This window comes from Aedes aegypti, chromosome 3 (genome assembly GCF_002204515.2).
Source record: "Aedes aegypti strain LVP_AGWG chromosome 3, AaegL5.0 Primary Assembly, whole genome shotgun sequence".
In the NCBI taxonomy this organism is placed as follows: Eukaryota; Metazoa; Arthropoda; class Insecta; order Diptera; family Culicidae; genus Aedes; species Aedes aegypti.
In genome coordinates, this window is record NC_035109.1 from 185,780,576 (window position 1) to 185,797,878 (window position 17,303).

General features: G+C 35.0%; 1 protein-coding gene across 2 annotated transcripts in view; it reads right to left on the reverse strand.

Moving 5' to 3' along the window:
* LOC5577360 overlaps nucleotides 1-1,265 on the reverse strand; it is a 28,227-nt gene extending 26,962 nt beyond the window's left edge. The window contains exons 1-2 of one of the 2 annotated variants that reach the window (XM_001656388.2): nucleotides 1,076-1,265; nucleotides 793-952 (exon numbers count right to left, since the gene is read on the reverse strand). In XM_001656388.2, coding sequence (XP_001656438.1) covers nucleotides 793-934 — 142 coding nt within the window. In that variant the 5' untranslated portion in view covers nucleotides 935-952; nucleotides 1,076-1,265. Of the gene's footprint in view, nucleotides 1-792 lie in introns of both variants that reach the window. The other variant, XM_001656389.2, reaches the window with a different exon arrangement.
* Between the last annotated feature and the right edge of the window lie 16,038 nt (nucleotides 1,266-17,303).

The following is a 17,303-nucleotide window of genomic DNA, read 5'->3' on the forward strand; positions in this document are numbered from 1 at the left end:
GGAATGTTGTCATCCATTCTTCTATTTCTAGGTGATCAATAACCCATAAAATGATCTCGTTCGATGAGGTCTGAACTGGTTTTTTAACACCCAAATTTGCAAATTTAGAAGAAAAATAAAATTTACCTTTTTGGAGCTGGTTTCACAGAGGACCCATAAAGAACCAAAGAAATACCCAAGGACTGTTCACATTATCTAATTTCGTTTTCATGTGACGTCCGTATTTGAAACTATAACAACAAGTTGCGTTGAAGTCAGATTTGTATCAATTAGTTGGGTAAAATTTGATTAAAAACAAGTGGGGTCATTTTACCCGATCTGACCCAGTGACCCACCAGAATTACTCCGAACAAGTGAACATTTACAAAACTTCAAATTATCAAAAACATTGTACTATAGTTCAACAAAATGCATTCAAATTGATAGTGAAAGAAAACACATTCCAATTTCCTATAGATTATTCCCCAACTTCCCGGATATTTATGCTGACAGTAGCAAACGAATTGAGTCCTATCAAAGTGAAGATCTTTAACATTGTTGCATTCGTCTTTCAAATCACAGCTATTTTTTTTTTTTTTTGTTAATTTTCAAATATTTTTCATTTTTTTTTTTTTTTGTTATATTTGTTTATATTGTTTTTGAATTCTATTCACAAACAAGAATCATGTTGCTTCAAAATTCAATCACTAAACGTTTTATTGTATCCAGTACGTTATATTGTACATTGGTTGCTTATTCCATTCACTGTATGGTACGTTTTTATCCGGGTTTTCAATCCGTTGCGAAACTTACCTCTGAGCACATCGGCCGGGATGAGCCGCTTGTAGATCTTGACCGTGTCTTCGTCGGTATCCTTTGGCGCTTCATCGGCCGCGAAAACGTTGGCCACGCAAAGGGTGGCGGCGATGAGCACTCCGAATGCGAACGGCTTCATGGTGATTCAAATATTACGCTGCAAAATCACAACAACCACAATGACACTAAATCCGCACTAAATTGGTACGCAATTTTCTAATAAAATTTTAATCAAAGTGTTGATCTACGGCTCGAAGGCGACACAGTTTAGGAAACTTACTACAGAGGAAAGAAGGCTACACCGAAAAAAATAAGATTCAAACGAAACTAAAAACGTTGCACAACCCTTCAAGGACGGGCACAATTCGCGATAATCTCCGAAATTTTTTGGGGATCGAACCCGCCACTACGGCAAAATCTTTCTAGCACGACGACGTTGACACAGTGAAAGTCCGTTCAGAAGTGTGTTCGGGGATGAAGTTACCACCCGTATTTATAGCAATGGTAGGAGAATCCGAAGCTGGCTGGGATGGAAACGACCAGAGCTATGTGTAGTAGCTTCTGCACGCGGTGCTAATTCTCTCTAGTTAGTATAGGAATCGGGTGCTGGGCTGGAGGCTTGGTCCATCCATTCAGTACCCTACAGTTGCTATCTGAACCAGGGGCTATCAACCACAAACCATGATTCTAAGCATTCATGAGCAAATGTGATTGACATTTGTCCAAAATTGTTATGTTCTTCTTCTTCTTGGCATTACGTCCACACTGGGACAGAGCCTGCTTCTTAGCTTAGACTTAGTGTTCAATAAGGGTTCACTCAAATATTACGTAACGCAAAATTAACCAATCTTAGAAATATTCTATGGAAAAGTTCCCCATATCTTCTCAAGCAAAATTTTTCCAGCTTCAACTTTGTCGATGGTCTTGAACCTCTTTACAATTAGGGTAATAGTTCTCTTAGTAGACAGTCCCATATAGTCGCATTAGTGGCTTTTTACGGCCGTTGTGCTATAAATCGTTGCAAAATAGTTTTCGACATGAAGGTAAGGAGCTATTTATCTAAGTACCATTGATACACAACCGATTTTGCTCAAAACATGATAGTTAATAGCTTACAGCTGAAGCTCCCTTGTGCCTATAGAAAACCTATGATCAAGAGAAACTATTTTTTACTTAATAAAATAATTTAGAAGAAAAATTTGAAAGTTTTGTAAAAAAATACGGTTTTGATTTGTATTTTGCCTACGTCGTGAAGCTAGTGCTACGATAGGAACAAAAATTAGAAATAGTGCTACTACAGGTCTGTTCCATTTTTGTCACGTTCCGATTTTGTCACGCTCCGTTTTTGTCACGTTCCGAATTCTTCAACAAATTCTTCCGTTTTTATCAACACAAAAAAATATGATTTTTTTATCTGAGCGTTCAATTAGTATATAAACTAAAGAATTATTTTGAAGCAAGCCAAATGTTTTTCAAATGCCTCAGGGTTGAATTTTCGACATGATATTAGTGTTGAGCACATGTATTGTTAGTGTCAAGTCCTGTACCATTCAATGAGGGTTGTCTTTTTTCTCAACCGGATATCCTTCAACAGTCGAGAGTAGTCCTGGCCACGTCCTAGTGACAGCTGGAGAATGTAATTAGTTGACATAAGTACATATTCAAAATAAATTGAGTACGTATAGAGCTGCAGATATCTTTCTTTCTCTCATACAACATGGTATAATAGAATGTTCGATATAAATGTTATACTTTTTTTTGTTCTATTAACGTAAATTTTAACACATTTGGCTTGTTCTTCACTCTTGTTATAGACATATTCGATCAGACAATGTTCAATTCTTTGTTATAATGGATGGACCAGGGAATGAACTCAATATTATCTGTCATGGAAGTAAAAGCGGAAGCCTTTAGATTAAAGACGAAATAAATACTTCGTAACGAAGCTTAATCTGGGTACCTGTTCTAGTACTAAATTCGTTACCAAATTTGACAGATTACTGTACACTCAAGTGACATAAATGTTTTTCAACATTAGTTTTACTAAATAAACAACAAGAACTTTAGTTAAGTTTTTAGTTCAAAATACACAGCTAAAAATATGTTTTGAATTTAAGTTTACTTTCATGCACATGTTTGGAGTTTGGAGCATCAAAATAAATCTAAATTTCAACGACCAAACCATTATTTTTCAATCGAATTCACTTTAAATTTAAACGATCATGTAATATTCAAGCATTTTTTGTTGAAAATTGAATGTATGTTCATTGAAGTTTACATGATGCTGTAACAACGCACGAATTTGATTTATTTTTACAGTTTACACTACATTGAAATTTTTTTTTTTCTGTATACGGAGCAAAAATAACCTATAGAAAATCCAGTTTTTTTTTTATTTCAATGAAATTCAATAGGGTCGATGTACCAATAGCCGCATAGCTAAGAACAAAAATTCGTATAAAATCGAAAAATAACGCTAGCGTCATTATTTTTACATCATCTGAAAGCTTTTTATCTTGGTTTTGTGGGCAAAATATGAAAACTAAGAAAACTCAAATGTTTGTATTTATTATCGCGTGTGCCACTATAGGAATACATGTGCCTATAGTAGCACTATTTCTAATTTCTGTTCCTATAGTAGCACTAGCATCAAGGCGTTGGCAAAATACTTATCAAAACCGTATTACAGAACTTTTATATTTTTCCTATAAAGTGTGGATTAAAAGCTTTCGTTTGATGTAAAATAGCTCTTAACTCGTTATTATTTCGTAAAACCAAAAATATTTTCTTTCAGTAGTGCTACTATAGTAACCAGCGTTGGGCATTTTTGAATCGATGTTCCGAAAATCGATGTTTTCATTCCGATTAATCGATTTTTTGAATCGATGTTCGAGGCATCTAAAATTGAATGAATCGATTTTCTTCATTCGATATTTTTTGTTGGAATCTATGAATATTTGTTAATAAGTTGATAAAGATGAAAACGAATTTTGAGCTGGCCTTGAAGTAGTAAATCTCTTCTATTGAATTTCAGAACTGATTATTTTGAAAGATGTTGAAATTTCATGTAAATTTATTTGGTTTCATTTCAACCTTCATAAATTGTAATTTGAATTCGATTCGAATCGATTCAAAAACATCGATTCAAAGGATTCGATTAAATCGAAGAATCGATTCTGCAGTTCAAATGTGAATCGATTCAGTAACATCGATGTTATAGACAAATTTGCTTTACTATAGGCGCAAAGGAGCTCAAATTTTAAGCAAAACTAATTATTTCGATCATTTTTTGAACCAAATCAAGCTGTGTATCAATGGTACTTAGATAAATAGCTCCTAACCTTCATGTCAAAAAATGTTTTGAAAAGATTTATAGCAAAACGGCAGTAAAAAGCCACTAGTTCGACTATGGGGGACTGTCCACTAAGGGAACACCGACCCTATACGATTTTTATTATTTTGGTTATTGAACCCATCGAGCTTGCAAAATAGGACCTAATATTTGGTATTAGAAAGAATATGAGCGAAATTGACAGATTTAATATCAATAAAATCGAATTTTGCTTCCAGCCCAACAAAATTAGTTATTTCTTTAAAATGCCAGTTACAATACTTTTCTAAATAATTAAAAAGTACCCTTTTGTAGTAACGAAAGTATTACAGCACTTTAAGATTCGCAATCATTAGCATCCAAAATCTCATATATGTTTTAAATTTATCACATAAATCTACATATAAGCCGGTAAACTGGAAAACTAATTGGCTGAATTCGATAAATAATGCATATTCAATAGTTAATGTATTAAAAACCAGAGGTGCTAAATCGTTTTTTTTAAAACGTCTGTATTATCGGTTAACGTTTTTCTCGTTGAGTGGGGGTTTCAAATCCCGGCCATACGAGAATGTTTTCAGATTGGAAGTTTTCTCGACTTCCCAGGGCATAGAGTATCTTCAAGTGACTACAAATGTAAAAAAGTGTACATGTAGCAATGAAAGCTCTCAGTTGATCTTTTGAAGTGTTTATAAGAACTCTAAGCTTCGAAGCAGGCTTTTTCCCAGTTGGGATTTAATGCTATGAAGAAGGACAGGAAGGATCATAATCGTTTAATTTTTCTTTACAAAAAGTAATGATCAGCTTGACACACTATCGAATATGACCAAACTCATAGTGCATAGTACATTTAAGTAATTACCCAAGTAACCACAAGCATTATAACATTGCACGTATTCTACTGCATATCAACAATACTGATGCGATATTGCTTTTATTCGACAAATTTGAAGAGCTGTCAGGCAATAGAGCATTAACGCTACATAACAAATGTATCAATGCTCTAATTTTACTTTATGAATTGCTTAGTTGCTTTATAAACATTCTTGCATTAGTTCGACTATATAAGGGCCCTTTTCCACTTTTAAACTGCTTTAGTGGTAGGCTTACGACAATGCAGCTGCTTTATATAAGCAATGTTTCAATGCTCCATGGTTACTTGGGTATCGTTTTAATAACTCATAATACATCTATTGACATTTTGACTGAAAGTAAAACTACACTGATATTTTTACGCGGTTTTTTTTACGCGGTACTGCCGTAATAAAAAAAAGACGTAAAAAAACTGCGTTAAATAAAAAATCGACGTAAAAAATTAAAAAAAAATCCACACTAAACAATGTTTTGTATTATGATTCGTATGAGCATGAGTATGAGCATAGATGACCGTACAAATCGTAGTTGCTACTCCGTGATTGACCAGAACAATCGATGTTGCATAGAGATATAATGATTGGAGCTTGGGATTAGCATTCTCAATGTGCACAAATCGAGAGCTCAAAATCTAAAAGTCAATAACGGCGCCGGCCACGTCTTTACGGTCATCGGGGAAGGGAAGGAATGTTAGTGTGACTACCGTTGTTACTAGAGACCGAGATCACCTCTGCATCTCCACGGTTGTCATGGCAAGGATATTGGGTTAGTGGGATAAGGTAGAGATCAGGGAGTCACCAATGTTTGGTGATGCGATCCATGATATAAGAACGCCTAACCGGATTCGCGATATTATTCGATAATTGCATTGTACGCTGAACAAGGGTTCATCACTCGCCCCCGCAAGAACAAGCAACGCGATCAATAGATCAAACACAACTATCGATCCGCGGTGCTTTTTCATTTCCCTACTTGAACGACGCGCGGCATGCTCGATCCTGCCCTCATCGCCCGCCCCCGCAGGAGCAATCAACAAGGTCGAAGGATCAAACACTACTGACACTCGCGACACTTTTTCACTACTATGGGACGACGCGCGACTTGTTTGATTCTGCCCTCGTCGCCCGCCCCCGCAGGAGCAAGCATCAAACACTACTCTGTGCTATATTATGAGTCGTATGGTCATGAAACGACGACATTACATGAGGTCTATTTTACGTGGTTTTTTAATTAGCGCGGTTTGTTTTACGTGTTTTTTTAGAATTAACGTGTTATTTTTTACGTGTTTTTTGAATTAAGATGGTTTTTTACGCGGTTTCATTTTGCACTGGACATCGGCCGACGTAAAACAACCTTAGTGTATAACTATTGAGGATTTATCGCAAAATCGTACTTATTCATTGGAGACTGTAATCAAATTCCATAACTAACCTATATGAATGAACAATCAAAAGGTTTCTCACAGGCCATGTCTAAGAAAAATATTCCATTTTGTCAACTGAAAAAAGCTGTTCGTGTTGATAAAAACGTGACATACCTGTATAGTGGTTTCTGCGCTCGTGTACATACACGTTACATGTCACCAACACTACTTAAAGATTGCTGGTTGAAAATATAAACAAAGATCAGCTGTTCCCAGCAAAATCAAATGGCAGTATTTTCAACCAGCAAATATGCGCACGTGTTCGTGACACCGCTCGGCGATAGCTCAATAGGCACATGTGTTCCTGTAATGTCAAAAACGATAATAAGTACAAAAATATAAGTTTTCGTAGTTTTCATACTTTTTCCACAAAACCAAGATAAAAAAGCTGTCAGGTTATGTAAAAATATTTCCACTGGCTTTGTTTTTCGATTTTATACGAGTATTTGTTTTTGGCTATGAGGCAATTGGTACATTGACCCTACTTATTATTGATTTCAAAGTATAAACCATGTCAAAATGATCACTCAATTACTTTTAGATCAACACTGCTTTTTTGCAGTAGTCTCCAACCTTTTCCGATAAAATGATATAACATAACAAAAATACATTTCTAAAATATGTTGTAAAAAAAATGTATGTGCGCTCAAAAATTTATATTTCTACTCAAACTTCTTAACTCTACCTTTGAGTTCAATTCTATGTCGAAAAAAACTATAGAGTAAGGTGGGGCAAAAGTTCGACCTTAGTGGTATAATCAAAGTTTCCAGAAAAACAATAGCAGTAAAAACAAAACAACTACCATACAGCGAACCTTCAACATATTGGCTATAATTTTGCTGAACAAACTTGTGTCAAAATATTTACCCATTTTTAGTTATAACAGTTTTAAAAATAATTGTCTTATTCGAACTTTTGCCCCACCGGTGGGGCAAGAGTTCGAATCTAGTGTGGGGCAAAAGTTCGCTGGCTAAAACACAAAATATCGATTCTTTTATGACAGGCATACTTTACACCAGCCGAAAACTTAAGTTAGACGAAAAATACACACTAAATTTTCATCAAAAAACTACCCAAAACCGGGATAATTGTAATATACTCAAAAATAGCAGTTTTTCGCAAAACTAAGTAGAAATATAAAATTTTGGTGACAGTTTTCGCACGATCAGACTAAATTAACTAAATTTGAAGATAATATGTGGATTTTAGGCAATTTGCAAATTTTTCCGTTATTTTATACATAGGTCGAACTTTTGCCCCGCTGATTCGAACTTTTGCCCCACTATGGGCCAAAAATTGTTTTCAAGCATTTATGCAAAATCTAATACACCTCAAAGCAACCTTATGATAGGCCTAGAAACGCCCTCACATAAAATATTGAAAAAGATTTTATCTTCAATTGGTTCCATGCAATGAAAGTTTGACCAAAAATTACAATATTCACTACGAAAAACAACAAATAGCCATAACTTTTCCAAATCTCAATCGATTTTTATGATATTTGGATTGAAAGTCTCTTACTTGAATAGCATTCGAACCACCGTGACGTTTTAAAGATTTGTTTTGAATTGAGCTAGAAATCTTAAAAAGAAACTCTTACCCCACTCGAACTTTTGCCCCACTTTACTCTATGTCATCGTTTTGAATTGTGATTTACAAGCAAACGAGCTCAAGAAATGGGATGCCCCTTAAAAAGCTTATGACTTACTACGACTATGAGTAATATTGTTTCCAAAAGACATAAAGCTAAGCTTTTTTAATGAGAGCCTTTTAACACTGTGTTTTTTAGCTTCGACCATGTTTAGTATTATTCTTTTGAAGATCAACACAAGAAGTTTTTATTATAGTGAAACAAAATCAACAATTAATTGCAAAACAGCACCACTAATTATTGGCATCGTTTTCTGACAGTCAGTGGCGCAACCAAGGGGGGGTTTTGGGGGTTAAATCCCCCCCCAGAGCCAGAAAAAATATAATAATTACCAAATATATTTTTGAAATTCAACACTACACATCGTACAACTAAGAACAACGAAGTAGTAATTAAGTTTGGTTTGAATTAAAATTGTGAAATTCAATGGTTTTCACAGTTATATTCTCCTAAAGTGTTTTCTTTTTATTTGTTGACCCCTGTAGAATTTCAAAATTACATGCGAAATTAATGAAATTTTGTTGCCTTCTATGGAAAACAAACTAAGGGCTTTATGTGAGAAGTTTGTTAAACATTCAGATATATGGGGACCTTTTTAACAGAAAATTGACGCAGTTCCCGAAGCATCAAAAACCCTTTGTCAAATTTTACGACTTTCAGAGCATATGAATTCCCGAAGAAGCTATTCTTCGTTTTTTATAGATTGAAAATCTCAGAATGCATTAAGCATCTAGTGGAAGCATCTCTGCCTTAGTGAGCGTTCTAACATTTTCGATATTTTGCAGGTGTTGATAATGAATTACATTGAATTTTTAGGAAAAAGGATGCATGAAAATTGAGTCTTTTTTTAGTGAAATTGTTGGTAAAATGTGATTCCGACTTGTCCCATTTAGATAGGACGAATAAGCGTCCCACTATAGTAGTTGTTCAGTCTGGTTACAGAGTCATCCTAAAACAAAGTTGGTCGCATTGAAAATTTTGAAATATTACACATTTTTGTTCATAAAATCTTCACAATGAAAGCAAAACACCTTTCTGACCCTCAACTTAATTTTTTGTATTTACAAGTCAAGTTCTCCAATGCTGATTTACTTCTGACCTACTGCAAGAATCGTGGCAATGAGTTCTATTGTAAATTGCTGCGGTCATTGTAGAAATACAGATGAAGAGCGATTGAATCGTATCATGCAAATATATTGTTATATAGTTCAATCTATTCTTGATAATATATTATATGTGTTAAAAAGGTGTAATATACATGAATTTCTCGACTAATTTTTAAACATAACTACGTTTTCAAAAATAAACCTTAAAGTTTACAAAACCCCCCCTAGAACCAAATCCTGGTTGCGCTACTGCTGACAGTTAATTAATTTTGTGTTGTCTTCAGAAATTACTTTGAAGCTTCCTCTTGAAATAAAAACCGTTTATATCCCAAAAAAAAAACCTTCACTACTTTCTGGAAAATTTACTTGTCAATTTCCCTTGAAAAACATCCTAGTTAAATTCCTTAAATGCTTCTTTGCCAAATTTCTGAAGAAATCTCTAGAAAAATCCTCGGAGGAATCTTGAACAAAAAAAAAAATCATCGAAAAACCTATTGAAAGGTAGGGTAACGGTCGTATTTTGGACCCCCTGAGGAAGTGATTTTAGTTTTGTGTCCCAATTAATTAATTGCACAGCGTAACCAAGTCAAAGAACGTGTCAAAATGTAGAGAAAAGCTTCCTCTACGAGATAAAAATACCCAAATGGTCATGTAGGATCCAAAAAACGTCGATAATAATTGAATTGTGAAGCACTGTTTTTCATTATTTTGGACACACCAATATATTTTGGACCACCGGCATTTTTTTATCGTTTGGTGACAAATTCCATGACACTGGATGTATAATATGCTTGCCCATAGTCTAATCAATCGACCGACAATGGAAAACCGAATAAATTCTACGATTTTTGTCCAGAAATTTAAAAAACGTTTTTGTTTACATTTGAAACTTTCTGACGGCTTCAATTTCTGTGTGCAACGTTGTGTAACGGTTGCATGGATGCACCGATTGAATTAAATTAATTTCAGATAAAATAAAAACATTTTCTTTGTACAAACGGTTGATGCAAGTGCGGAATAGTCCTATCTTCCTAAATAGCATGCAAATTGAGTTTCGATTTAAACTGGGAAATTTGCAGGAAAATATGGCAGGAAAGGGGGTCCAAAATATATAGGGGTCCAAATTATATTGGTTACCCTAACTCTGAAACTATGCTAAAATACAGTCGAATTTCGTTCGTTGCACTACGTTTAATTGCACTTCGTTTTAATTGGGCTCCCGTTAAGTGGGCTATAGCCCACCTAAAACGAAGGCAAGTGTCACTTTCTGACATAAACCGCAATTTGTTAATGTTGGTAGCCCTGAATTTCTATTGTAATCGGTGTTTTGACAGCTCAAATCTTAGCCCGATTAGTGAAAGTCTTTCACTAATCGGGCCACGGGTTTAGTGCAACGAACGAAAGTTGACTGTACTTAGATTCAGTGCCTGATTTAGGCTTTGGGAAACCTGGGAAATTTAAAATCTAAAAAAAAATCCTTGAAGGGGGCCCTAGGCCCTAGCAAAATTTAGAGTTTCGGGACTTTTATTGCTTTTTGCAGAGTCCCAGCAGAGACTTGAGCAAATTGGGTACGAGATACAGTGCTGTCCGTAAACAGCAACGCATATAGATTTCAATGTTGGTTTTGTCCCCTTTCAAGCAATCGCGCTGAAATTTTCACAATAAAACTGCATTTATGTTAATTTTTTTGTCTACGAAATATCAATATCAAATTAAGTGCCTGTTTAAAGGCAAAATTGTATTTGAAATGCTTGAAAACAATAGCATTGTTTGTTTACATAGTTTTGTTCTACAAGTATTGTAAAATATTTTGCTTACATTTGTGCATTTGTTAAGGTGAAGATGAATCAAAGTCATAACTCATATTTTCAAGAGCACAAATATGGAAAACCAAACAACGTCACTACTGGTCACTACTAGCGAGTGATAATTCGATCCAATTTTCAGCGCAAATAGTTATTTGATTTTTTAGAATTATGCTCTTGAACATTCGAAGCTTATATTCGACGCATCTTCACCTTAATTAGGTAGAGGTTGTTCAAATAGTAAGTGGTACATATAAAGTTTAGGAAACCAACGTCAAACAGAATCAGAAAACTATTTTTATATCGATGATTCTCACTTTTCAACTAGGGATTAGAAAAAATGTACAATTTGAACATATTTGTAGTTCTGTGGAGAAAATTCTAGCTAGATTTTTTGTAAGTGAATAAAACTATAAAATTTTTCTCATATCAGGGATTAATTTTATTGGGACGAAATGTTCTATTTTTATACCAGAACAATATGTTTAATTGTACTTAAATTATGTGGATTTCAATACAAATCTATAAATAAAAATGGTGTGGTGTTTGTATATCACGAAATGTATTGAGACAGGATGAACGGATTGATGTATGTTTTTCACAGTTGCATTCGACTAGGGATGCGACGCACATAGGTGCAGATTTTCGAATAGCTGGCAAAAACATAAATTCCAAACTTAACTTTTAGTTGAAAATCAAAGTCAAACATTCATCTATTATATAAGATAGTTAAGAATACGTACAAGAATATAGAAACATAAATAGTGTTGTACATGTTCAGACGTTAAACAGCATAATGATTCAACATGCTTCACACCTTAATTTTTGCTTCAAAACTCAACTAATCCATTTTCACCAAAACCCGTGCAAATTTGTGTTTCTGCATATTATTCCTGGTCGATAACTCATTCTCATATAAATTCAGCATCTTTGGATGCAAATTTATATTCAAGTGTCGTTAACCTTATTCAATTAATATTTATTGTTGTAGGTGCATCAAGTAATTAAAGAAGAGCTTCTTCATACAATTAGAATGCCGAATCTCGGCTAATTTTAACCGAGATCCGCACAACCGAGAAGTCGGTAAACAAATTTCCTGGGATCTCAGTAAATAAAAGCCGAGTATCAGTAAATCGTGCTTCGTTGCTAAGCAACCGGACAAATTATTAGCTGAGTCTCGGTTAAAATCGGGAAACCGAGATTCGCACAGCCGATCGAAGAAGATTCTTCTTACCAAAGTTTGCCGAAACGATAGGTAGTTGTTTTAAAAAGTTGAGAATAAAAAAATGTATGAAAAAAAACATTTTTGTTAGAATATTGCTCTACGAGAACCAAAAATATGTTACTGTGACCAAAATAAAGTGTTCAACCCTAAATCATGTTCCAAAACACTTGTAATAGCTAAATAAGTAAAATATTGAGAATGCGCAATTTCTGCCACGATTTAAAACTGGACCCGCACGTGATGATGAGAGGAAAAAGTTTAGGAAAGTCTCCGGAATAAGCTGGAACAAGAAAAATAATGTGTCATTTTGTATATGGGATTACATGACATTTTACCACAGCATACTTGATGGCAAGACGAAGTTATGCATAAATCTAAGCTTTTATTAAGAATTCCAATATTTAAACAAAATCATAAAAATGGAGCTGAACTAGAGATTCTATTATGCAGTGAAAATCATAAAAATCTTCCACACAAAGGGAAAAAGGTACAGTAGCATACGGAACTACCGAATTTCCACGCATAATTCCAAATGTGTTTGATAGAATTGTAATTCTAATTACCCTAATGGGAAAAAAATTTATTAACTATCGAGTACCTTCGTCAACTTTCATTATCTTTTCAAAATCATTCTAAGTTAGGCATTTCTAATGCTCGGTGTCACTATAATTTTGACAGTATTTTTTTATAAAGCTACGACAGTTTGTTCTAATTGATTCTTCTTCTTCTTGGCATTAACGTCCTCACTGGGACAGAGCCTGCTTCTCAGCGTAGTGTTCTTATGAGCACTTCCACAGTTGTTAACTGAGAGCTTTCTTTGCCAAAGTTGCCATTTTCGCATTCGTATCTCGTGTGGCAGGTACGATGATACTCTATGCCCAGGGAAGTCAAGGAAATTTCCATTACGAAATGATCCTGGACCGACCGGGAATCGAACCCAGACACCTTCAGCATGGCTTTGCTTGCAGCCGCGGACGCTAACCACACGGCTAAGGAAGGCTCCTCTAATTGATTCGAGAACAATTTTAATAGGAGAGATACCCCTGCTACGGAACAGTACCCAATACCCCAAAAAATTGAGAAATCATGATCGAATCAAGATGCTCCAGATGATCCATAACAGAGAGTAATGTTTGTCTGGAATAACGAATATTTGAATAATTCATGCATTTTCAAGAATTACAATTGTTTTGAAACCGATAAAAAATCGACGTATCGCCTTATATTAAATATCTCATATTCAGAAGCAAAGATAACTAAGTACAAATTTTGGTTTTCTGCATAATATTATGGATCCGACAGAAATAAGGACAAACATTTTTTTTTAATATATTTTTTCTCAATCTCCAAGCGTCGCGACTAATATTTGAATAGTGCGCTGTGTTCAAAAACATCGTAAGAATGCAGCGCCACACATATCATTATGACAATTATGTCAGGAACGAGTCACACGTCGCGTGTCCCAAACGCGCATTCCGATTTGGTGGGCGCGCGACAATATCATCTTTTTTTATACTGGTGTCTCAAACTCATCTAATTTTCATTGGTTTTGACGATCCACGGTATAAAATTTGCAATGTATGGAAGAAAAATAAGCTTTCATATAAACCGGAGATTTTGTCATCAGATCAGATCGCTCTGAAGTTCGTACCGCAGTTCAGAAATAACAATAACATTATTCAACTAAAAATAACAGTATTTGGAACAAAAGCTTTTGATTTACAGTCGCCTCTCTACATCTCGATATCGAAGGGACCATCGAGATAGGGAGAGATCGAGCAGGCTTGGGAACTGTGACCATAATTCACCACAGTTCATCGATTCTGCCAGTTAACCAAAACACAAAGCAGCAGCAGCATCAATACCATCAGGCGTTGCGGTGCCAACGGTTCACACACTGCTTGAATGTTTTTGTCTCTTCTCTATGATCGTTTGCGGGCAGCCATCTCGAGGTGAATGATTGAAAAAAATGTTAAATAATTAAAACGCTAATATTTCGCTTGTGTTTTCAACTAATTTAAATCTATTAGCGCTAATAGCAAGAGCATAATCATTTCGTTGCGATACATATAAACAAGTTCAATTTCATGCTGCCTTTATCGGGCAAAAATGCAAAACCCCGTAAACCGGGAAAATCGTGTCACCACTGTGCTCGAGTCATTTCGCATTCGGGGTTGAAAAAACGTTGCTAAGAAGAAGATTACAATTTTGAAGAGCCGTGACATTTTTTTGTTTTGAACGGTTATGGTTTGCTTTGGATTTTGATGGTCGTGTAGGAAAATGTGAATGTCGAGGCGGTAAATGTTTGCTACAGTACATTTTCCATCCCTGAGATCGAGACAAAGAACAAATTTTGGATGAATACTAGATTGAAAAACACTCCGTTGTCAAGAAAGTAATACACAAACAGACGTCATTTTACGCTCCTAATTTGTTTTGAATCCCAAAGCTTTGGTCTAGTAACCTTCGATATTGGTCATATCGACATACGGAGAGAAAATTGAGAACGAAAAATCAACAGAAACACATCGAGATATGGAGAAATCGAGATAAGGAGGATATCGAGATATGGAGAGTGAAAATGTATGCAGACTGAAGGGACTTATGAAATCATCGACATAGGGAGAGATATCGAGATGTAGAACATCGACATGTGGAGAGTCGACTGTATTAAAAATATTAATATTTGCGAAAAATTGCAAAAATGTATTTTGGAAATATTTTGTAAACAGAAACTTGTTAAGTAGATGAAAAACCGAATTTAGTACTATACCATTTAATTCCACTATAGTTTGTATCTTTTGACAGATACGCGTATTTCGACCTCAACCGTAAGGCCGTCTTCAGTATCGTGTACTAGAAGTCGAGTCTAGTACACGACACTGAAGACGGCCTTATAGTTGAGGTCGAAATACGCGTACCTGTCAAACGATACAAACTATAGTGGAATTGAATGGTATAGTACTAAATTCGGGTTTTCATCTACTTATGCATAGGTATTCCACTAAACAGCTCGAAGATTTATCATCAGAAAATTGTTATTCTACGAAATTGTGTGTTTTATCAAATTGAGATAAAACAGAAGAGCGGAATGACAAAAGTGTCCATTTAGGAATTATTTCTTATTCATAATTCTATAATTTTAGTTAAAATTGGGAATTTGTGATAACTTAAATGTTTGATTATGAAAAGCTTTTAATTTACAGCTTAGTAAATTGGAAGTAATTTGGAAACAGCGGTCAATTGAGGCAACAGAAGCCGAGATCCAAGCCTCCAAACTTGTCCATTTTGTATGGAAAAACGGCCAATACGTACTTTATTCTATCCAGTACTGTACATCTTGAAAGCAAAGTTTAACTCAAATAAACCATAACAATGTTCAAGATGCTTTGAATTGACTGCTCATCAGTTCAGGAGAACTGAAGTGAAAACATTCAATGAGGCACAAATTTAATGACTTCGAGACATTTAATAATTGTGTCCGGTATTGGGAGCCACCTTCCAAAATTGAAAAATTTGATACTTAAATGCATCACCAAAATACAATGCCTAAATTCAATGGGTTGCATAAACCCAATAATGGAATGATAAGTTCTTGTGGGTAACTAAGCATGTTTCTTTGGGGATCACTTATTATATTACGCCAGGTATTATTCAAAGCAGGCCCGGATTTGAGGAGGTGCTAAATGGGAAAATGGCTCAAGCCCCCCCAAGAATGAAAAAAATAGTAAATTTTGCACCCTATCGGACGCGACGATTTGCCAAAATAGTCGCCAGCAAACCAAAAGCTGTGAATTTGACGTTTCACTAGTATTACCAACACTAAAGCAAAGCACCTCCTTTGATTGGTTTGCTGGCGATGAATGTTTCAGTCTGTTCGGAAGTTGACGGTGCGTTTTGTTGTGAATGAAACAGACAATAACGCGAAAAACTTCCATTCAACACTATCACACATTTAAATTTATTTAAGTGAAGTGAAAATTAAATTTAAAATTCAATCGCGATACAACTTCTAACCAAGATGTTATGACATAAGATTATTTTATATTGTAGGTAGTAGTAAATTCCAAAAATTGTTTTTCTAACATTATCTGATTTCAGTTTTAATGAAAATCTCTCAATCGTTAATTAAACCCAATAAAGTTAGGAGGAGATCCCCCAGTGAATCCCACTCATTTTTTTCCTTTTCGGATGCGCCACTGCGACCAGTATTTAGATCTATTGTGGCATTCGCCTATCCTTAGTGTATATTGCATGTCGCATTACTCCATTTCCATTGATAGGTAATGAAGCATAGATTTCTGTACAGTTCTTGTTTTGGTTCCTAAGATATTGATAAAAATTGACTATGATGAAAAGGTCCCACTATTTACACCCTTCATAGAAATTTACATCTCAGCGAAGGCGCACCCCTTAGCAAACATAATCGATTAAATTACTGAGAAACCAAATCGGTACTACTGATATTTGACCATGCAGCGGAATTCTAGTCCTAGTGTTTCGCTTTTAGTTTAGTCCCAGAAAAATATTAGAAAAAAGGGGCTTTATGCTAGCAGCAAAACCGAATCAAGCTAGAAAATTTGTTTAGTAATCAGAATTCACGTGAGTCCTTGAATTACCAGTACTTACAGTCCTTAATACTCATGATTGTTATCATGATGCCCCTCATAAATCAATCAATGAATTGTATGAAACGCTAGCCAAATACATCGTCTTTCGATCTATAGTGAAATCAAATCGAATTTTTTTAGTATTGCACTATTATAATCGAATGAGAGCATAGGAGAGAATCTATCATTGTTGCATAGATCCTTTAGTAAAGCTCAGCGATAAATGTTAGGACTGCTGTCAGATTCCAGGCAAATATCTGGCACCGTGTAATACTTACCTTAGCTGAAAATGTTCTACAGCCATGTCAATCCAGTAGTTTAGTGAATGATTTTTGCAGAAATTCCTCCTGGAAATATTCAAAATTTTCTCCAAGCAACCCCTCCAAAAAATTCTCATGATGTTTTATCAGAAATGAATATTGGGATTTTTGTAAATCCTTCAACAAATTTCTCTAGGATTTTTTATGATTCAATTTTTTCTTTT